Source organism: Panthera tigris, chromosome A3 (genome assembly GCF_018350195.1).
Source record: "Panthera tigris isolate Pti1 chromosome A3, P.tigris_Pti1_mat1.1, whole genome shotgun sequence".
Lineage (NCBI taxonomy): Eukaryota > Metazoa > Chordata > Mammalia > Carnivora > Felidae > Panthera > Panthera tigris.
The window spans coordinates 86,297,588-86,321,149 of NC_056662.1; the positions used below are offsets into that span (position 1 = coordinate 86,297,588).

General features: G+C 39.0%; 2 protein-coding genes across 3 annotated transcripts in view; both read left to right on the plus strand.

Annotated features, from left to right (window-relative positions):
* GMCL1 (germ cell-less 1, spermatogenesis associated) overlaps positions 1-3,988 on the plus strand; it is a 37,206-nt gene extending 33,218 nt beyond the window's left edge. For both annotated transcript variants that reach the window (XM_042981644.1, XM_015538042.2), the window contains one exon: positions 2,851-3,988. In XM_042981644.1, the coding sequence (XP_042837578.1) occupies positions 2,851-2,979 (129 nt within the window). In that variant the 3' untranslated portion in view covers positions 2,980-3,988. The remainder of the gene's footprint in view (positions 1-2,850) is intronic.
* Positions 3,989-9,848: 5,860 nt separating this feature from the next.
* SNRNP27 (small nuclear ribonucleoprotein U4/U6.U5 subunit 27) lies at positions 9,849-20,557 on the plus strand. The gene is made up of 6 exons (XM_007083400.3): positions 9,849-10,582; positions 11,585-11,705; positions 13,185-13,297; positions 14,096-14,175; positions 19,080-19,144; positions 20,156-20,557. Exons 1-6 carry the CDS (start codon positions 10,549-10,551, stop codon positions 20,208-20,210), a joined length of 468 nt encoding a protein of 155 aa, XP_007083462.1. The 5' UTR covers positions 9,849-10,548; the 3' UTR covers positions 20,211-20,557.
* The last annotated feature ends 3,005 nt before the right edge of the window (positions 20,558-23,562 follow it).

Sequence of the window (23,562 nt, forward strand, 5' to 3'; positions counted from 1 at the left end):
TTGTATTCCAGGTGTTCCTTGAGTTGTTTATTCAGCTAACATTTGAGTCCCTACTGCATGCTAGGTTCTGTACTAGCAGTTGGGGAAATAAAGAGGAGCTTATGTTATATAGCTTAGGATAAGTTGCATGGTGGAGATGAGCTCAGAGTAGTGTGTAAAGTTGAAGAAGTCTCTAACCCTTACTGTGGGATTGGGGGCAGGTGTGGTTGTTGGGAGAGGAAGAGAAGGGGCAACAGCTCATGGAAAATTCCCTCTCCTGGAAAAGTTGAAAAGTAAATGGATACCTGAATCAAGCTTCAGATGATGAGTAAGATAGAAGCAAGGGAGCACAAGAGTCATTCAAAGAACTGAAAGAGATTTGTAAGAGTTCAGTAGCACTAGAGCAAGGGCATGATGGGCTGTGGATGGAGTTTGGACCTTTTCCCGAGATTCTAGTGATCTGTAGAGAAAAATTGCAGTGGGGAGTTGTATATGTATTTTTTACATAGGTTATAGATATTTGTTATAGAAAAAATAGAAAATATAAATAAGCAGAAAGGAAAATCATATGTATCCCTCTTACAGACGACACCAAAATTAGATGTGTAGAGAATCTGACAGGACAGAAACCTAGGGGTGGGCCAAAAAAGGTAACCTGGTGAGACTTTCAAGAGCTGGGATGGGAAGTCAAAGCCAAATTGCAAGAGTGAATGTATAGATAGCCTATAAAAAAGGAAAGAAGAGGTAGAAGCCAGTAGCTGATGGTTTGAATTTGAGTTGCTTTATATCCAAGTGAGGATTTCCAGTAGACAGTTAGATTTATAGATCCTGGAATTTAGACCTGTATGGTAGAATGGGGGGAATAAGAGAATTATAGTACAGACTAGTGGTGTGAGCCTCAGAGAAGCAGGGATTGGTAAATGAAGATGGAGAAATAATGGTCTGGAAGTAGAAATGGACGTAGAAAGATGCCACCGCTGTCTGGTGCTGTGATATGTGGGCTCCTCAGCTTCCACTCTGTAGTGGAAGAAAGAAAATGGAACTTCATGGTGCTTCAATGCAAACATGGAGGTAAAGTGAGCCCTCAGGTGGAGTTAAAAGTTTAGTAAAGCTAGGATTAGATCTGTCTAGTTTGGGGACTGAGATTGGGAATTAATACAGTCTAATATTCAGAAATCTGTGTGTCCTTTCAGCTCTCAAGTGATGTCCACCTGGCGTCCCTCTTTCCCCCAAGTTGGGAAAAGAACTACCCCCACCCCAGCCTTAACTATATTCAAATACTAGAATCTTCCTTGGAGTCTTTGTTTTGTTGTGGCATTGAATCTTGGTTTTTATCATCAAATATACCTATTGTCAAAGCATATGTCCTCAACAAATTTAGTAAGTGTGCCTTCACCTGGGTTATTGCTACAAACTTCGTCTATGCCAGGGTGACTCAACGTCTTAAGACCAACTATGTTTGATATCATTCCTCTCTACTAACCCTGTTAGTGCCATCAGCCCAGATGATCACCTCACTTGACTCATCTCATCCATCTTGTTCACTAACATTTTTTTTAAAAAACACTATTTTCCCTGTTTGGGGGTATATAGAGATAATGTGTGTGTGGAGGGGTCACATTTGTATTCCGTACCTTCTTTATCCAGCTTATCTGCTTCTCCCCCAACACACAAGCTGTGTCTAGTTAAGCCTACATCAGTCATTTAAATGTTCCAGTATGTTAGTTGCTCTTCATCGCAGGAGCATTTTCCTCGTGAAAAAAACAAAAACTCTAGGTTTAAACAGTGTTTAATAGTATGTTCTTCAAAATGTATAAAATAAGGCAAAGCTGATATATATTACTGCAGAGAATGTATCCCAGTATTTAAAAAGTAGAAGTTCCAGGGGCGCCTGGGTGGCTCAGTTAATTAAGTTTCCGACTTTGATTTCAGCTCAGGTCATGATGTCACAGTGTGTGGGTTCGAGCCCCACATCAGCCTCTGCACTGACATCATGGAGCTTGCTTGGGATTCTCTCTCACTCCCCCTCTCTCTGCCCCTCCCCTGCTCATGCTTTCTCTCTCTCTCTCTCTCTCTCTCAAAAATGAGTAAACTTAGGGGAAAAAAAGTAGAAGTTCCAGTGCTGTCCGTTGTAGTCTGAAGACTTACTCTGTTCACCTAATGCTGTTCATACATGGTTCCAAATAGAGATCTGTAGAATCAGAGATGGCTACATCTGTGTCTGTCAAGTATAGGATCAACTCCTATCTCTGAGATTTCAAGGCATTCTCATGTGTACTGATGTAACTGAACCTGGAATTGATTTTACATGATAATGTATTTTATATTCCAAGAGACAAATAAATAATATATTTACATTAGAGACAGTGGAAGATCTAGACAAGAGTAAGAACCATGCTTGTAGGTGCTAATAGTGACTTCCACCTTCTTCTCAACCATTTGCTATATCTAAGGGCCATCAGGAAATGAAGCCAAATGAGAAGTCTATATTTCTGGACCATATCTGTTCATAAGATATGTAGGTACTTGATAGAAATTTTTCAGTAATGAAAATAACTACCATTATTGAGTACTTCGTACATGGCTGGCTTTGCTGAGCCCTCTGTGTGCCTTTTCTCATTTAATCCTCACTATAATCATATGAGGCGGGTATTTTTACTCATTTTACAGTAAGGAAGCTGCAGTTGACAAGTCATTGACTTGCCCAAGGTCACAGCTAGTGGATTGGAGTTTTGAGATTTGAGCGGTGACTTTGAGACTTCAGATACAAGCTCTCTTAACCACCATGTGATCTCCTTCAGTTCACTCAATTCAATAGTTTGGTTTTCTGTTTTTTTGTCTTGTCATTAAAGCTACAAATTTGTTTTATAGGAACAAGTAGTGATGAACTTGGACAGCAGGCTTCTGATCTTCCCTTTATACATCTGCTGTAACTTCCTGTATATATCACCAGAAAAAAGAACTGAAAATAATCGTCATCCAGAAAATCCTGAAAACTGAGGATCTTATCAGTTGGAAACAGTAGCACTTTGAAAACTTTATCGGCCAGCTTTAATTTAATGGCCCTACTGATATTCACATCTAAGGTGACTAACAATGACAAAGGCCTTATGAACTGTACAGATGATACAGAAGACTTTTCTTATGCTCATTACATTTCTATGCATATATGAAAAACCATTTTGAAGCCAAGAAAATATCTGTCAAACCATTTCTGTGATAAAGATTTTGACTCATGCTTTTAATTTAGCATCAGTAGAAAATTGCTGTAGGTAAATTTCACATTTCTCTGCAACCCAATATAGATTTAATTTTTAGTTTAAACTTTGATCTTACCTGATGTTAATGAACCTCAGTTATCTATCTGTAAACTTATTTTTATTTGGCTAAGACAATGCTGAAGGAACAACTTGGCCAGTTATAAATGCTCTTTCAATTGGTGCATTTAAAGCTGTCCTTTAATGTTTTCACCTGCTCTTTATGATTTCTCCTCATATTCTGATAATGCCTCCAAGCTATGCTTGTTTTTAATCATTAAATACTTTTTTTGTGGTTTTGGAGACTAAGCTGGGGAACTTTTTATTTAATGTGAGCATTTTCATGCTATTTTATTTTGCTTTTAATTTAGCTTTGTTAGGATTTTTGACAAAATCAGCTTCAGACTTTCAAATGAACTTGAATGGGAGAGAAAATCCATTTGAATCTGAGGATATTCCTTTGCCTTACATGGTCATTTCTTTGACATTCTATACAACTTTATTCTTAGGTCATGGATTATTTATGTACCAAATATTACACTTTAAACATTTTCATTTTCTCTGGTCTTCGGAGTTATTTATGTTCAAATTTTGGTTGGGAATCCTATTTCCTACTTAAGCTCAGGACCTTATAACCTCTGAATTGAGTGCCTTTGAGTTATACATGCTAATAGAAATTTCATGGTAAATGTAAATAAAGTCGGAGGATCTCATATAGAAGCTTATAATAAAGCATTAATGTAAAAATTGAACTTATTTTTGTCAAAAATGAGATGTATGGTTGTCATGATTTATATATGTTTGCTCCTTGTGTTTACTGCTATTTTGCAAATAGCCATGCACATCTTCTTTCCAGTCAGAGTAAGTGCTATTTGTGATTAATGTATATTTTTAGTATGTTTTAAAGAATGGGAATCATTTTTATGTATCTGTATAAATAAATACCCATTTGGAAAAAGAATAAATAAGTTCTTATATAAAATGGACAAAAAAATTTAGTTGAAAACAGAATTTTTTTTTCTTTCTAGTTAGATTTTTTTCCAATTAGATTTAACTTTTGGAATTTGATAGTTTTCTTCCCCAGTAATATGTCCACAGGTTCATAAATTGCTTTTGTCCTTTCAAAATTCATCCCCTTTGACTTAAAGGAACCTTTTAAATGCCCCCCTCCCCCACTCCCTAAGCTGTAGTTTAAATGTTTCAAATACAATAATGTAGCTATATCAAGAGGCTAATTTTTTTTTATGTATTTTGAGATCACATGTGCGTGCGCTTGCGCGAGCTGGGGGAGGGGCAAAGAGGAGAGAGAGAGAGAGAGAGAGAGAGAGAGAGAGAGAGAGAGAGAGAGAGAGAATCTCAAGCAGGCTCTGCACTCTCAGCGCAGAGCCAGACACAGGGCTTGAACTCATCGTCCGTGAGATCATGACCTGAGCCAAATCAATAGTCAGATGCTTAACCAGGTGAGCCATCTGGCACCCCAAGGGGCTACATTTCTCAGTTTTATATTTGACTATAATTATATCTTTCATGAGATGCTTTTTTTTCTCTTATTCTAGCATCAGAGGTTCCTTGCTAAAAAATATAAGTAATAATCTTAATTTGAATTATGTGATTAATTGAATTTTTAGAGATATTGGGAGAAAGAGAAAGTTTGAATATATTAGTAAAATTAACTATTTCATTTTATAAATTAACCAAATTAGAATTCTGTATGGTTCTTGTCCATTGGTTCTTTCCTAGCCAAATTGCTTACATCATCCGCAAACAATAACTACTTCTTCAATCACAAGTAGGTTGTGTTCTAATCTGAAAAACTGGTAATTGTCAACTAGTGGTAGTAAAGATCTGCTTTTGTTTTTGTTTTCTTAGCAACTTTTCATTCTTTCCAATAGGAATATTTTCACTGAACTATTAATAGTGTCAGCTGAAGGTATCATATAAACCATTATATACAAAAGCTTTTGTGTTTGTCTGCCTTTGCCTTATAGCCTTTGCCAAGCCTTTTTTTTAAGCTGTCAAGGCCATAAAACATAATTTACCCATTAATAATTATTATCTAACTTGGTTATTAGAATCGATTAACTGGATTATCAGTAAAGAAGAGGTCTCTAAGAAAATATTCTAGAGTCTCATGCTAAATTATTTTTTTAAGTTTATTTATTTTGAGAGAGAGAAAGCACGAGCAGGGAAGGGGTAGAGACAGGGGGAAAGAGAATCCCAAGCAGGCTTCTCACTGTCATTGCAGAGCAAGACAGCAGGCTCAAATCCACGAACAGTGAGATCCATGACCTGAGTCAAAATCAAGAGTCTGCCGCTTAACCAACCGAGCCACCCAGGTGCTCCTCTCATGCTACATTATTAGAGGACTATAAACGTACCCTTTTTAAAAAAAAATGGATTTGCCTTGGGGCGCCTGGGTGGCTCAGTGGGTTAAGTGTCTGACTTTGGCTCAGGTTGTGATCTCACAGTTCATGGGTTCAAGCCCTGCGTCGGGCTCTGTGGGGACAGCTTGGAGCCTGGAGCCTGCTTTGGATTGTGTGTCTCCTCTCTCTGCCCCTCCCCTGCTCATGCTCTGTCTCACTCTCAAAAATAAATAAATGTAATAAATTTTTTTAAGAAAATGGATTTGACTTGAAACTTAGCAAGATATAGGCAAAATTAAAATAACAGTGGTAGTCAGTAGCTTTATTTATTGAGTGTTCAGTGGCTAACGCTCTATCACATTTTAAGTCTTTCAATGGGATTGCCATTATATAAAGATAATTTTCAATATCAAGTGCAAAAGGTTACCAAGAGTCACTGTGGCTATTTAAATTTAAGTTAATTAAAATTAAATGAAAGTTAAAATTTACTTCCTTAGTCACACTAGGCACACTGTGACTAGTAAGCACAGGTAACTAGTGGCTACAATATTTCCACTAGTGGCTGCTAGTGGAAATACAGAATATCTCCCATCTAGTTGCAGAAAGTTCTATTGGCCCAGAATATTGGTCTATTACAATATTTGTATTTAACGTAAGTTAATTATAAGTTAATATTGGACTATTTATGTTGAAACTGTATCAGTATAGTCCCTTAAAGATGACCCATGTAAATAATAGAAAAGATAACAGAGCCAGGGGTGCAAATGATAGATAACTTATCAGTCACCTGAAATGATATGTTGAGTCATGATTTCAAGCAATGTGGACCTAAAAAACAAAAGGCATAGTACATTTCCTCCCCAGCCAGAGAGTTTGACATTTTTCCCAAGGTCCAGGCATAAGAGTATAAAAGCAAAAAGCCTCAAACATCATCAGTCACTGTTAACTAGTGGCCAGACTGCATCTAATTAGGGAAGAGTTAGATGACTTAATCAACAGCATGCATCCACATGTAATGATAAAGTAGGATATTTTTGTAAAAGCTGGTGATTCCTTGTTAAATAAGATTAGCAATGCAAAACAAAATTCAACCAAGGCTAGAAAATAGTACATTTGAGACAATCACAGATTGTTAATGTTGGTTCTAATGTAAGGGACATGTGTACTTTAAATACAGTTTGTTGAAAACTGTCTGGTTGGGGAGGGAACTTAAAAGTGTGATCACAGGTGTTGACCTGACCCTACTGAAATTCCATTAAAATGGAATGGGGGAACCTCAAACTATCAAAAATATAGAGGATTTTCTTCCAGATGCTGTGCTGAAAGAGACACAGTGCTCAATAATCTACATCCTGAGAGAAGGCAACTTGATCAGTAAGGAAGCCCTGCTGAACCCAATTTCTGTCCCACATATTAAAGGGGAAGGAGCCTTTTGGAGACACCATCTCTTTTCCCACATAAGGTTTAGTCTCAGGACTGTCCCTTTAGGGAATTTATTCCTTTGGTTTTTTCCTTTTCTCTTCTGTATCTTTACTTTTTTTTTTCTCTATACTAACTCACTCACATGAATACTTAAATGCGCTTAAATTTCTCCCATCTTTGAAAAAAACTTCATTTACTTCCACCCACTGCCATTATTTTACTTGCATCAGCTAAACTTCTCAAAGGGTTCTTCAAATTTCCATCTCCACTTCAAAAGCCATTCACAAACACTGAGTCAACAACTTTGTTGCTAAATTTTATGTTAGATGCGGTTTTATTGGTTTTTTTTAACAGTTAAAATTTACCACTTTTTGGGCGCCTGGGTGGCCCAGTCAGTTAAGTGTCCAACTTCAGTCATGATCTTGCAGTTCGTGGGTTTAAACCCTGTGTCCGGCTCTGTGCTGACAGCTCAGAACCTGGAGCCTGCTTCGGATTCTGTGTCTCCCTCTCTCTCTCTCCCCCTTCCCTGCTTATGCTCTATCTCTGTCTCAAAAATAAACATTATTTTTTTTTTTTAATTTACCATTTTGTCCTTAAAAAGGAGCCTTTTTTTAAACTTCTCTGACATCACACTCACCCAGTTTTCATTCTGTTTCTCTGGCCACTCCTTAGTCTCCTTTTTTTTTTTTTTTTTTTTTTAATTTATTTTTGGGACAGAGAGAGACAGAGCATGAACGGGGGAGGGGCAGAGAGAGAGGGAGACACAGAATCGGAAACAGGCTCCAGGCTCCGAGCCATCAGCCCAGAGCCTGACGCGGGGCTCGAACTCACGGACCGCGAGATCGTGACCTGGCTGAAGTCGGACGCTTAACCGACTGCGCCACCCAGGCGCCCCCTTAGTCTCCTTTTGATGACTTGTCTTAGTCACCTCTGGCTGTCTCTAGGCCCTTTTCTGTCCTGAGCCTGCACCAGGTGATTTCATGCACTCTTATGGCTTCAAATGAACCTCTATATTCTGATGATTTATTTTTCTGTAATTCCAGGCTGGATTTCTCTTCCGAGCTTCAGATATACATCTAGTTGGCATCTCCTCTTGTGTGTTCAAAATGGCACCTTAAATTAGCTTGTCTGTATCTGAACATCCTCTTTCTCCAGAATTTATCATATATGCCTTATCTTAGCAAGTGATGCTACCAGCTATCTACCCAGTTTCACAAGCCAGAAACCTGGATGTCATTGTTGAATCTTCTAATTGGCTCATCCACTGTAGCCAAAATCATCAAATTTGTCCAGTTGTAGCAACTATTTCTCAAATTCGGCCACTTTCCACCTTACCTACTGATACCATTCAAGTACATGCCACTGTAATTTCCGATCTAGATTATTTTGCCAGCCTCCTAATATATTCTGCCTGTAGTCAAGTATCCATTATCAAGTGTTCTCTGAATACTCAAATCTGATTCTCTCCCATCTTTACAACCCTTCGAAGATTCCCTGTTTCCTTTGCCTCAGGATAACACTTTACCATAGATTATGAGCCTATTCTAGCCTCACTTGCCTCTCCCTTGCCCCTTATCCTTACACATTCAGTGTCCTCTGCCTGAACAATCTCTTCCATTTCTCCACACAAATGTCACCCCATTTCCCCTGGCTAATTTCTACTCATTTTTAAGGTCTTGTTTGGACATTATTTCCTCTTGGAAACTTCTTGACAACCCTCCCCCTCAAAACCAGTTAGGGATCTGTCTCGTGTGTCCTCACAATCTTGTTTTTCCCCTATCAATGCACTTTTCACACTGTTTACTTGTTTGTATCCCTCACTGGACTGCAAGCAGCTCAAGAGCAGACTTTTGTCTTTTCACTGATCAATCCTCTGCTATATAGGTGTGCAATAAATGGTTGGGTGAAAACTGTATTTGCCTTTTTATTTCTTTTTTGATGTTTTGCTATCTGGGGCCCTGCTGAGACTGCCCTTCTCAGGGCTAACTGTTCCTGGAGATAACAAATGTCTCTCCTTCTAGCCAATAAAAGCCCAAACACTCTGACCACCTTCTTTATCAAACTTTCACAAGTGAAGGCAATATGGCTCTGCCCCAATGACCTCAGAGCCAGGTACCAAACAACTCCGGATAGCCCCAACATCTCAAAGCTGGCTGAAATTTTTCTAACCAATCTCAAACCTCTTAGTCAACTTACCGTGTCTCTGCTATTCCTGCCTGCAAAAACCACAATAAAGTCTCTCATCCATGCCTAGCCCTTGCCCCTTCTGGTTCCTGCCCCACCCTAGCGCTTGCTTGTGTGGACTCAAACTTTGCATATGTTATGTTTAGAACTGGTTTGATATAAAATGTTTTATGCATGTCGGGGCGCCTGCGTGGCTCAGTCGGTTAAGCCTTAGACTCTTCATTTCCACTCAGTACATGATCTCACGGTTTGTTAGATGGAGCCCGGAATCTGGCTCCACAGTGCCGAGCTTACTTGCCATTCTCTCTCTACCCCTCCCCTGCTCATGGCACTCTTCTCTCTCTCAAAATAAATAAACTTAAAAAAAAAAATGTTTTATGCATGTGGACAAGAACTGGGAAGAAAAATGGGGGTGGGAGGAATAAGAACAGTATCGGGTGTAGTATTCCGCTTTACCAGGCCTTTCCATGATATCTAGCACATTTTAACACCCATCGTGGACACAGAAGATGGGGAAGCCACTGGGAAAGTGTGGCTGGAGGAGCGGAGAGGACAATTCTCTTCTCACCAAAATCTTGTTACCAAAGTGGCAGGGCTTTTTTTTTTTTTTTTTTCTTTTCTTTACTACTCAATACCGTTTGCCAAATAACCAAACATATTTGATGGGAAGCAAGTTAATTTATTCAGTGGCCAGAGAATAGAGAAGGGGAGCTCATGCTCCAAAGTCACTTTTTCCCCATTTGGTCTGATGGTCAGGGTTTTATGGGGTTGGGGTAATTACGGGGCTGGTAAACAGCTGACCTGGAGGTTTTGAGGGGAAGGGAGAGGAGTCCTCTCAGAACCAGAGTGCCAACTCTTTTCTTCCCCAGAATGGTGCCCTCGAATCTATCAAGGCACTGCTAGCTGTGCTTTTTGTTATTACGATTAGATGGTAATGATCCCGAGGCCATCTGGAAGGTTCCCAGGTAGGCTGCCCTGAATCAAATCGGTGGGTGGGTCACGGGGCGGGTGCAGGAGGCTTGTTTGTGGAGTGTGTGGCTTCCGGCATTTGGCCTTAGTTTCTGGTGGCAAGCAGCACCTGTAAGCGGGGCTCAAAAACTGGGCTTGTTTGGAACTTGTTAGCGAGTCCCTAGTGACAACCTCTGGGCTCGGGAGCCGTGGAATCCGGGCAGGCCGCTTGATTTCTGGGCAGGCTCAGCGCAGCCTGCCTTCTTCAGACGCCGGAACCTTCCAGAGAGACCTTTTTACGTTTTCCAGTCGGCGGTGAAAGCTCAGCGCCCGGCGCTCCCGGAAGTTGTTGCGCAATCGTTTCCGGGGCAGGGTGAGGTGGAGGAAGATTCCCAATGGGTCGTAGCCGCAGCCGTTCTCCACGGAGGGGTGAGTCCAGAAGGACTTGGGCTAGTCTGGGGCTTGGTCGGAGACGTGTCCTCCCTCTTTCCTTCTGCAAGTACGAACGTAACGGAGACAAGGGCCCTTTTCTCCCGAGAAGAGTGAGAGTGGACAGGGGAACGAGGACCTGAGCCTTATACTCCAGCGGTTTGAAGGCAGTTCCTCCCCAGTCCCTAAGTTAGAGTTCATGGACACCTTGTCATCCTCATACAGTAATTTGTTATATTTGTGACTGAGGGATTTGAGTCAGACCACGATTCGCTCAATTTCTGGTGGCATTGTGCAAGTCATCCATCCTTTCTGTGTCCGAATTCCCGTAATTGGACATTGGGGGTGGGGGGTAATACTACCCATCTTTGAAAACTGACTTGAGAATTAATGTCACATGCCATAACACTCAGCACGTGATAATGCCTGGTTCTTGAATGTTCAATGTTAGTTTCCTTCCCAGTTTATATAATAGGAAAATCGACATTTAGAATTTTGCGTTCAAGGAGCTCACCTCGTAATATCTTCTGGCTCCCACCCCCATAAATGAAGCAGTGGGATGTAAGGAACCCAGGACTTCGATCAGGAGATCTGACTTAAACCCTTGATTCTCCCCCTTTCTGGTTAGTTTTTATCACCTTCAACTAGTCAAGACTTGATTTTTTAAAAAGTTAATGAGGCCACGATGCACATACGACGATTGAGCACTTAAAATGTGCTCAATCCGAATTAAGAAGTGCTTTTTAAGTGTAGAATACACTCCAGATTTCCTTTTTAATACGGAAATAAATGTAATATCTCAATTTTTAATATTGAGTACATGTCGAAATCATAGTTGGGATATATTTGGGTAAATGACATAGTGTTAAAATTAATTTTACCTGTGTTTTTTTAATTTGACTATTAGAAATGGCTGGCATTATATTAATATTGATGGCACAGCTCTAGATATTTGAGGTAATATTTCGACTCTGCAAAAAGATTTTGTGTGTTTGTATTAAGAACGCAGGCGGTCCAGGTCCACGTCTCGTGAGAGAGAACGCAGGCGCCGAGAAAGGTCCAGGTCCCGGGAGAGAGATCGTCGAAGGAGCCGCTCTCGATCTCCGCACAGAAGACGCTCCAGGTGAATGCAGAAAATAACCAGAAGTTTTACCACAAGTCCCAAAGAAACTAGTCGCTGCCCTTAATTTTGTTTTTTTATCACTAATAAGGCATTTACAGTTTCATGAAATGAGGGGAACTTAAGCCCACCTTATTTTATTTATTTTTAATTTTTTTAACGTTTATTTATTACTGAGAGAGAGTGAACAGGGGAGGGGCAGAGAGAGAGGGAGACAGAATGGGAAGCAGGCTCCAGGCTCTGAGCTGTCAGCACAGAGTGGACGTGGGGCTGGAACCCATGAGCCACCATGACCTGAGCCGAAGTCCAACGCTTAACCGACTGAGCCACCCAGGCGCCCCTTATTTTATTTTTTTTTAATAATTTATTTATTGTTTAATTTACATCCAAGTTAGCATATAGTGCAGCTATGATTTCAGGAGTAGATTCCCTAATGCCCCTTACCCATTTAGCCCATCCCCCCTCCCACAACCCCTCCAGTAACCCTCTGTTTATTCTCCATATTTAAGAATCTCTTATGTTTTTGTCCAACTCCTTGTTTTTATATTATTTTTACTTCCCTTCCCTTATGTTCATCTGTTCTGTATCTTAAAGTCCTCATATGAATGAATTCATATGATATTTGTCTTTCTCTGACTAATTTCACTTAGCATAATACCCTCCAGTTCCATCCGCTAGTTGCAAATGTCAAGATTTCATTCTTTTTGATGGCAAAGTAATACTCCATTATATATATATATATATATCACATCTTCTTTATCCGTTCATCCATCGATGGACATTTGAAGCCCACCTTATTTTAAACCCAACATTTCCATTGGTAAAATTGGGTTAATAACACCCTGACCTAGAGTTGCCTTGAGGAGTAAATAAGAAATAGTACATGAAAAACATTAGCATTGGGCTTGGCGGGAGTAAGAAATAAGTGTATTGTATATTGGGGGTTTTCTTTTTTAATTTTTTTTTTTAAAGTAATCTCTACACCCAATGTGAGGTTTGAACTCATAACCCCAAGATCAAGAGTCACATGCTCCACTGACTGGGCCAGCCAGGGGCCCCTGTTTTGTTTTTACTGACTTTTGGGTATTAAGAGTTTATTCAAGTATATAGCCAAGAATGTGAGATCTTGAAAGAACCTTAGAAATTGACTCTTGATTCTTAATAAGTGTCAGTTGCTGTTTTAGTCAACTTTTTGTGTGTTTGTAATTATTAGAAACTTAGTTACATTTTCTGCCTTAAAATTTTTTTTTAGCCCTAGCTGATGATTAAAGCAGTAAACTATATTTTTGGGTTTTGGTTGACAATCAAAGGGCCTAGGCAGAACCTTCTTCCTTATTCTGCTATGGGGAATGGACTCCTCATTCTCTGGAGCCTGGCTTTTGTTCAGCCTTTACCTTTTAGGAACTCATGTATATCATTGCCAGTCAACACAAGTGACCAGGTATATCTCTGCTTCTGACATCTTCACTTCTTCAATATTAGATCCCCAAGACGGCATAGATCCACATCTCCTTCCCCTTCTCGACTAAAAGAAAGAAGAGATGAGGAAAAGAAAGAAACAAAAGAAACAAAGAGCAAAGAACGTCAGATTACTGGTAATGTTATTAGATAAATAACTGTAGGAAGAGTACAGCCTTGTTTAGATAACTTTAGTCATGATAAAATTATATAAGTATAATTTGGGCACATTTTAATATTAAATTTTTTATACAGTTCATTGCATATGGTTTTGAGATTTTGTTATCATTTGTACCTTAGTGAATTCGTATTTAGCTGTGGTGCTCCTGAGATAGGAAGGACAGTTAAAAACATGAGAATATTCCATTTTGGAAGTACCTTTAAAACTAGTGTCAAATCTGATATTAAAGTCTCCAAATATGTCCTTTTAAAGCAGACCTCTCTGGTGGAGGATAGAGAGCACATTCCTTCTTAGCATCTTAAGTTATATTGTGTCCAGACTGAAGAAGAATTTTTTCCATTAGACCCAAGTCTTTAGCTAATTATTTTGTGTATTCTCTGCTGCTGAAGTGGAATGACTATTAACCTATTGCTACCTTTTTATACAGATGTCCCCCTCCCCCCATACAAAAGTCAAGCATTCCTATGAAACCTTACTTAAGCTGAAATGGCATAAAGCAAAGAGTATCCCTTACCTTCTGAAAATTTGTGATATGCCAGTTTGCTTTTACAAAAGACCTACATTAGCACAGTAATTGCTTTTTTCTTAAAATTAAAAATCCTCTTTGGGTGTCTTTTGGTTAGCGAAAATAAGTACTAATGTAGGTCTTTCATAAAAGTAAAGTGTTGTACCACAAACATTGGGAAGGCGGGATACCTATATATAACGATGATAGAGTTTTCAAAAATATTTTATTTTTCCGTTATTTTTGCAGAGGAGGACTTAGAGGGCAAAACAGAGGAAGAAATCGAAATGATGAAGTTAATGGGATTTGCCTCTTTTGACTCCACAAAAGTAAGTAAAACATGCAGCCAGTTAAACATTCTGATTTGAATTAATCTATTATGATTATCACATTTTCCTATATTCTTTTGCTGTTGCTTGTAATGTCTTCCATTGATATGAGTCTTGTCTTTAGAAGACATTAAGTATCTATGTGAAGGGCATTGAGAACACAAAGAAGGAAGCAATGAACTGCCATTAGAATTCAGGGACTGTTTGCCTGATATTTGATTTTGATCTTAAAGGTGATCAGATGAAGAGGAGGAAGATCATTTCAAGTAGAGGGAAGAGCTCCTAAAAATGCCATGTAGGCATGAAGAAGCATAGTATATTGCAGGAATTTCAAATTCAGTGACTGGTAAAAGGGTGCTGATGGGATAGTGGCTATGAATGAAGCTAGAAAGAGGGATGGGGGTGCCTGGGTGGTTCAGTCAATTCAGCATCTGACTTCTGTTTAGGTCATGATCTCACAGTTTGTGGGTTCATACCCCATATAGAGCTCTCTGCTGTCCCCGTGGAGCCCATTTCGAATCCTCTGTCTCCCTCTCTCTCTCTGCCCCTCCCCTGCTCGCTCGCTTGCTCTCTCAGTCTCAAAAATAAACGTTAAAAAATATCTTTAAAAAAAAGAAAAGGATAGGAAGCAAATCGTGGAAGGCTTTTGATACTCTTAGCCATGCTAAGGAATTTAGAGTTGATTCTTTAGGTGTTGAGGAAAGGAAGCAATGATTTTTAAGCAGGATTACATGTGTGTTTATTTTTTTTTTCAAAGTTATTTTCTTTAATGTTTATTTATTTTTGAGAGAGACAGAGCATGAGTGGGGAAGGGCCAGAGAGAAAGGGACACACAATCTGAAGCAGGCTCCAGGCTCTGAGCTGTCAGCCCAAGACCAACGTGGGGCTCAAACCCATGAGCGGTGAGGTGACCTGAGCCTAAGTTGGACACTTAACCAACTGAGCCACCCAGGTGCCCCTATATGTGTGTTTAGAAAGATGAGCCAGGAGGGGCACCTGGGTGGCTGAGTCAGTTAAGCATCCAACTCTTAATCTCAGGGTCATGAGTTTAAGCCTTGTGTTGGGCTCCGAGCTGCGTGTGAAGCCTACTTTGGGAGAAAAAAGAAGAAAGAAAGATGAGCTAGGACAACATGGAGGACAGATGGGAGACAGACGGTTTAGATTGGAGGCAGGGAGAACTGCTGGGTCATGCAAGTGAAAGATGATGAAGGTGTGAACAGAGACCAGAATATTGAGTCCCAGTCAGGAAGCAGAGTTGGTGGTGGTGGGGGTGGGGGTGGGGGTGGGGGTGGGGGTGGTGGGAGTGGAGTGGGTATGAGAGTGAGTAGTCATTGATGACTCTCAAGTGACAGGCTGAGAGACTGGGGGATAGGCTTAACCAAGAAAGGTCCTAGGAAGGGGAAGTGTTGTTAAGAATTAAATTTAGCTGTAGAGAAAGATGCCATTGGGTAGCTGCATGCATATCTCCTATCTCAGAAGAGAGGAAGATTAGAGAGTGAATGCTGTCTAGCCTTGATCATAACACTGGAGAGAATAAGGAAGTGGGGGAGGAAAAAGAAAGAAGGTTTGTGGAGAAGGAGATGAAGAGGGATAATAGGGAGGGAGAGGGGAAATGGAGAGAGGATGTGAAAGGAGAGAAGGGATAGAGAGAGGGAGCTAGTAAGAATAAACAGGGAGAGGGCTGCCTGGGTGGCTCAGTTATTTAAGCATCTGACTTTGGCTCAGGTCATGATCTCACTGTTTGTGGGTCCGAGCCCTGCGCTGGGCTCTGTGCTGACAGCTTGGAACCTGGAACCTGCTCTGGATTCTGTGTCTCCCTCCCTCTCTGCCCCTCCTCCGCTTACACTCGGTCTCTCTCTTTCTCTCAAAAATAAACATAAAAAAAAATTTTTTTTTAAATAAAATAGGTGAGAATTCATAGATCCCATAAAAATTAAGGAATACCATGAAGACAAATGATATCAGTTATTTTTGTAAGGACATCTACAAGGATGTTAGTTTAGTTTGTATGCAGTTGCCTTTATGGCTGTCATCTATAAAGTCTGCTCCTTTGTGTTTTTCAGTAATGTTTTTTGTGACATTTCATCATTGATCTATGGTGATACCTTTTCATATGCCAATGTATTCTCTTATTTTCCCTTTTATTTTCACATTCTGGAAAGCTTCAAAGTTTGGTTATGTTTATTAAATGATAATTTTCTATTTCAGCATGTAAATCAAAACAGGCTAATAATATACAACTCTGCAAATAGTTTTCAAAAGTCAGTAAGCCTTTAGGAAATGAACTTAGTAAAAAGGTTAGCATCGTGGGAAGGCAAAATTATATACCTCACGTAATTTCTCCCTCTCCCCGCCTCCCCCCTGCCTCCACACACAATATAGTGAAAACAGGAATAGAAAAATAAGACCAAGGGGTGCCTGGGTGGTTCAGTTGGTTAAGCATCCAATTCTTGGTTTCAACTCAGGTCATGATCTCATGGTTCATGGGTTCAAGCCCCACATTGGGCTCCGTGCTGACCGTATGGAGTCTGCTTGGGATTCTGTCTCCCACTCTCTCTACCCCTCCCCTGCTCACTCTCTATCTCTCTCTCAAAAATAAATAAACATTAAAAAAATTAAAAGTAAGACCAAATATATTCATTTTTAGCTCCACCTCAAATATGTAGCTTACCTGTGCGTGCCTTTAGGCTAGTGGATAAAAATCCTGTTTAACCTAACACAGATACCTGGTAAGTGTGCTACACAGAAAGGGTATACTCTCATGAGCAGTAATGGGGGAGGGAGGGAGTTGGAGGTCGCATGTGTTTATGTGTGCATGTATGTGTGTGTGTGAGATGGCATTACCCAGTGATGGTCATATATTTAATAGTCATTGTCTGAGCACCTGCAAGTACAGTGGCCTAGGATGTGAGAATGCAAAGGTGACCCACATCCATATCCCTCCATCAAGGAGCTTTCAGTCTCATAGGGGAAGTAACATCATGTATATATGCATCATGATAATGCAAGGTAGAAATGGAGGGTATTGTGAGGGAAGCACAGTTAACATTCTGCGGAAGGGTAGAGTGTGCTTTCTGGCAGCTGAATCATTTGAACTGGGCCTTGAATGATGGATAAGAACCAGATGGTTGGGGTTCTTGGATGGGGGTTGAGAAGGCAATTCAGGCATGAAGAACAGCAAATAATAAGTTAACTTGGCTAAATCAGAAGACCCATAAAGGAATTAGTGAAAAAGAGGGTAGATGCCACCTAAGAAAGGCCAAGATGTAAAGTGACACTTAACAGTAGCCTCTATTACTCTGTATTCTGATTCTTTTTATTTTTTATTTTATTTATTAATATTTAAAAATTTTTTTAATGTTTATTTATTGTTGAGAGACAGAGCATGAGTTGGGGAGGGGCGGAGAGAGAGGGAGACACAGAATCCAAAGCAGGCTCCAGGCTCCAAGCTGTCCCCACAGAGCCCGATGCAAGGCCCGAACTCACGAACTGTGAGATCATGAACTGAATCAAAGTTGGACAGTTAACCGACTGAGCCACACAGAAGCCCCTAATGTTTATTTTTTGAGAGGGAGCATGAGCAGGGGAGAGGCAGAGAGAGAGAGAGGGAGACACAGAATCTGAAGCAGACTCCAGTCTCTGAGTTGTCAGCACAGAGTCCAACATGGGGCTCGAACTCGGGAACGTGGGGCTCGAACTCGGGAACGGTGAGATCATGACCTAAGCCAAAGTCGCACGGTTAACCAACTGAGCCACCCAGGCGCCCCTCTAATTCTTTTCAAAAATCAAAATTTGGGGGCACCTGGGTGGTTCAGTTGGTTGAGCGTTTGACTCTTGATTTTGGCTCAGATCATGATCTCACTGTTCACGAGTTCGAGTCCCACATTGGGCTCTGTGCTGACAGCATGGAGCCTGCTTGATAGTCTCTCTCTCTCTCTCTCTCTCTCTCTCTCTCTGTCTGTCTCTCTCTCTCTCTCTCTCTCTCTCTGTCTGTCTCTCTCTCTCTCTCTCTCTCTCTCTCTGTCTCTCTCTCTCTGTCTCTCTCCCTCTCTGTCTCTCTCTCTCTCTCCCTCTCTCCCTCCCCGTCTCTCTCTCTCTCTCTCCCTCTCTCCCTCCCCCTCTCTGCCCCTCCCCTGCTCGCACTTTCTCTATCTCAAAAATAAATAATACATAAAAAACTTAAAAATCAAAATTCCAAGGCTATTCAAGAAATGGGATATCAATGAATGGTGACTATTCCAGCTGTGATTTGAGAATGCTATGAGCTAAAGTCGTAAGTTAAATTTTACGTGAATATGAATTTTCCTAGAGAAAATCTATAACTGGTATTTGGTTTCAAAGAATTCTTTGACCAAAAAAGGTTAGGATCAGGGGCACCTGGGTGGCTCAGTCAGTTAAGCTTCTGACTCTTGATTTCCGCTCAGGTCATGATCTCATGGTTCATGAGTTTGAGCCCCTTGTAGGGCTCTGGTTGACAGTGTGGAGCCTTCTTGGGATATTCTTTCTCTCCCTCTCTTTTTCTCTCTCTCTCCCTCCCCCTCTCCCTCTGTCTTCCCTCCCCCCTTCCTCTGCCCCTCTCCTGTTTGCTCACTATCTCTCAAAAATAAACATTAAAAAAAAAAAGGTTAGGATCTGTTACCCTATTTCTCTGCATGCCTTGCACATAATCTATACATCATGAATGTTTGTTGGCTTGAATATTTGAATATGTTGCATTATGTGACTAAAATTGTGAACAGAGTTGTAACACTTGAGAATTCATGGAATATCATCAGGATTTGAAAATTCTCACTACCTTATTCATAAATGGATTTTGCCATGTAAGCATGTCTATAGGATCTAGCTCTTTGAAGCACTTAATATATCCTTTCCATTTTTTATATTTGTTTATTGCTTTTCTCCAGGGGAAAAAGGTGGACGGCTCTGTAAATGCCTATGCCATAAATGTGTCTCAGAAGAGGAAGTACAGGTAGGCTTAGCCCCCATTATTACATTTGAACTAATGATACAAATTATGTGCTTGAAAAAGAATTTATTTATGGGATAATCATGTTTGTAGGAAATGTACCAGTTTCCATATAGTCCTTTGTTTTAATATTCTTTGCTTCTATTCTGGTGTGTTAAAATAATTTCCAATTTATATGTGAACTAATTAACTATTATGGGGAAGGATAGTTAGCTTAAATGTTTTAAAGCTCTACATAGTTCTTCAAAACAGCATAATCTCAATTCTTTAAGCTTTAATTTCATTATAATTATAGGTTTAAAATAGATCCATCCTGAGTTATTTACCTAGATTGATTGTTTAAGGATTTCAACTGTAAATATATTTTTCTGTTAAGTATAGGCATATTTTATTAATGCCACAGAACAAACGAGTCCATATGTGAAATCTCACAGAATTCCTAATGAATTGAAAAGTTAAGACATTATCAAACATTGCCTTTCTCTTCTACCTTTACCATGGATAAAAGACTAATATTCTGATTAATTTAGAATATGAATAATGTAATCTGAGGATGCTGTGAGTTAAAGTGATGACCAGAATCATCATTAACTGTTCCTTGTAAAATTATCTTCAAATAGAGTCTTATGAGGAGAACTAGTACAATATGCAGTTGAATTTACTTGATGGATACCTATTTTGGAGCACTTCTTCATTTCTTAAAACTAGGTGTTTATAGGTAACAACCTATAAATATGGGTAACAACCTATACATACGGATTTTTTTCAGTCTGTAAAATCTTTCCAAATAATTTTGAAAGTATGTTTCCATACTTCTATTTGGATTTTAAAGAAATCTGAAAGGCTTTAGATTATTTTGAAAGTGAAATAATATCCTTAATTTGAATTAAATAACCATGAATACTTTTTACCCTAGGCTTTGCTATTTTAAAGATGATTTATGTTACTATTTTTTTATAAGAGGAGTTCAGAATTTTTTTTAAATAAACAATGAGTTTTCTCTTCTCATCATAGGCAGTATATGAATCGAAAAGGCGGATTCAACAGACCTTTGGATTTCATTGCATGAGAACTAAAATGTTAAAGAATGGTTTTTTTTCCCTCATCTTGCTCAGAAGAGTGGATTTTGTATTTCGTATTTAATATTCATAAAAAAACATGATCACAGTCTTTACTCCCTGTAAAAGTAAGAAAATGTTATTTATGATGTGTGCATTTCACTTACCCTGACTCAAAAAAAGGTTAATATTTTTTCCTTTTAGGAAATGTCATTTGGGGCAATCATCAACCCCAGTTTTTTGTTTTTATTGTTGTGGAAGCTGTGTATGTTTTCTTCTTGGATGCTCGTTAGGACTTTTGAAAACACATAAAAGTAATTTGGATGTAAGTTTCTCAAATAAAGCAATATTTCTACCCTTTTGTATTTGATAAATATTTTTATTACTAAATAAAATTATCCCCCTACACATTTTCTTTTTTCCTACATAGATTTATATTTCATTAGTAATTTAAAAATAACTAGATTTTTGTATCTTCTGTGGTTCTTTCCCCAACTAGTTACCCCATTTATTACCTTTTCCCCAGTTATTATTTCCCTCATTTATTTTTTCCCCTTTTCAAAAGCAGTACATGCTTATTATATAAAAACTTAGAAGAAACCAAAAACTAAACAGAAAGGCAAAAATCGCCTATAATCTACCCCCAGAAAAATCAATATTTTGGTATATGTCTTTCCAGCCTCTATGGTGTATATTTATTGACACCACCCATGATACTGGAATTTATATGCTGTTCTCTTGCTAATCTTTTTTCTCCCATGTACTGTGAACATTTTTTAATATTCTTAGATATTCTTTAGAAACTTTTAGTAGCTACTTGGTTGTATAATAATTTATTAACTAATCTTTTATTAGTAAACATTGGCTTCCCTCCCATGACTTGCTGTTTTAATTAAAACTGAGTAGTATCCCTGTTACATATATCTTTTTGTGCTTGTTGCATTATTTCCTTAGGTTCATTTCTTAGAAGTGGCATTGCTGGGTGAGAACAGGGGTATATGTGCATGTTTTAGGAGTGTGTATATATATATATATATATATATATATATATATAGTTAGAAAGGTAACAACCAACTCTCACCAGTAAAATATGAGCATTCCCATTTCATATATGTACACCAATATTGGGTGTAATAAATTTTTTTTTTTAATTTCCCACCTGGTGGGTAAAATAATACTTGGTTTAATTTGCTCAGTTTCTAAGGAGGATGAACATTTAAAAAATGCGTTAGCCATATATATATTTTTGTGGAATGCTAATTCCGAATCTTGGATCCACTTGTCTTGTGTCAAGACTTTCTTTTTCTCATTTGAAGGAAGCCCTTTTTATATTGAAGATAATAGCCACTACTCATTCTGTTTCATATCTTGCTGATATTTGAGGCTCTGTGGTTGGATTTTATTTTATTTTGAGTAAATAATACAAACACATGGAACACAATTCAGGTAGAAGAAACGGTATATAGTGATGAGCTAATTGTGTATCCTTTCAGAGATATTCCATATATATACAAACATGTATATATCTTATTCAGATGTAAGCAGACTCTACACCCTTTTGCATCTCACCTTTTTTTACTTACTAGTACATCTTAAGATAGTTTCTTATCAGTACATATAATACCACCTCTTTATTAAGGGCAGGAGTTCTAGTTCATTATAGGATGGACTATAATAGTCCCCACTGATGAGCATTCATTTTTTTTTAATCTTTTACTATTTTTTTTAAGTTTATTTATTTTGAGAGAGAGAAAGAGCACAAGCAGGAGAGGGCAGAGAGGGAGAGAGAATCCCCAGCAGGCTCCGCACTGTCAGCACAGAGCCTGATGGGGCTTGAACCCACAAAACCGTGAGATCATGACTTAAGCTGAGATTAAGTCAGATACTTAAACAGCTGAGCCACCCAGGTGCCTCCTTTTACTATTTTTAAAAATTCTAAATAAACCTTTTTTTTTAATTCTATAATCACTATTATATGTAAATTATTTTACAAGACTTTTTAGCTGGATTTTTAAATCCTTATTGCATCTGAAATTTGACCGCCTACTGTAGTTCTTCAAAAACTTTCCTGACAAGTTCATTTCCTATAAAGAAAATAGTAGTACAGGGGCTCCTGGGTGGCTCAGTTGGTTAAGCATCTGACTGGCTTAGGTCATGATCGAATGGTTTGTGGGTTCAAGCCCCACATCAGGTTCTATGCTGACAGCTCAGAGCCTGGAGCCTGCTTCAGATTCTGTGTCTCCCTCTCCTATTTGTGCTCTCTCTCAAAAAATAAGCATTTAAAAATTAAAAAAAAAAAAGAATAGTATGACTACATTATATAATATAGTGTACAGAGCACCTTGGTTTATATAATCCTTATAAGATAGAGCAGGTACCATGATCTCCATTTCCCAGATGAGAAGGCTGAGGCTTTCAGACCAGATATTCAGACTATAAAGCCCAAAATATTGGCACTTATGCTACGTAATGCCTTCAGTGCTTAAATATTTGAATGTGTTACATTAGTTGCACAACTTTTAGTGCCCATTGCACAAGTGTCACTGTCCCAGGTGGTTAGATTATTTTGCTTGGAATTTTTGCCAACTGAGCTAAATAATTACTACCCTACCCCTACTTACCAAAAAAGCTGTCTATCTCTAAATTATCCATGATAAAGACCATTTCTGACCACATTTGTGTACACTTAAGGAAGGCAAATCCAACTGTGGTTTTAATAAGGAAGCTAAAACTTCTGAGATAAAATAATATACCCAAAACCAAATTACAAGTTTTTGGATTGTCATCTTAGTGTGGTGTTCATAGGGATTTGACCTGAGATCCTCAAAGCAGCATACTTTGTGAAGTATGTGAAGGTTGGCTGGGTGACTCAGTCAGTTAAGCATAGGACTTGGCTCAGGTCATGATCTTACAGTTTGTGAGTTCAAGCCCCTCACTGGGTTGTCTGCTGTCAGCACAGAGCCTGCTTCAGATCCTCAGTTTCCCTCTCTCTCTGCCCCTACCCTACTCGCATGTACACTCTCTCTCAAAAATAAACAAACCTTTTTTTTTTTTTTTAATTGAAAAAAGAAAGAATGTGAGAATACCTGGTAGGTGAGTAGGTTTGCTGTCCATAGCTAACACCAAGAAATGGAAGAGGAGGACATCTTTGAACATCCAGAGATAAGACACCTATGATCCTAAGGGAAGTCCTGGTTTGAAGGAACTTTTATCTATCAGATCATCTGATTCTGTAAGAATAACAAATAAGGAGCATCTTTGTCTTCCTGTAACAAGTTGCTACCTCTCCGAGACATAAATTGTGCCATATCTTCTGTTTCCGAGTGTCTAAATATTGAAATTCTCTGGGACTCAATTCCTGGA

Coding starts and splice junctions, on each gene's coding strand:
- SNRNP27 (XM_007083400.3), top strand. CDS start 10,549: ATGGGTCGTAGCCGCAGCCGTTCTCCACGGAGGG. Junction 11,706..13,184: donor CCGCACAGAAGACGCTCCAG/GTGAATGCAGAA, acceptor CTTCAATATTAG/ATCCCCAAGACGGCATAGAT. Junction 13,298..14,095: donor CAAAGAACGTCAGATTACTG/GTAATGTTATTA, acceptor TTATTTTTGCAG/AGGAGGACTTAGAGGGCAAA.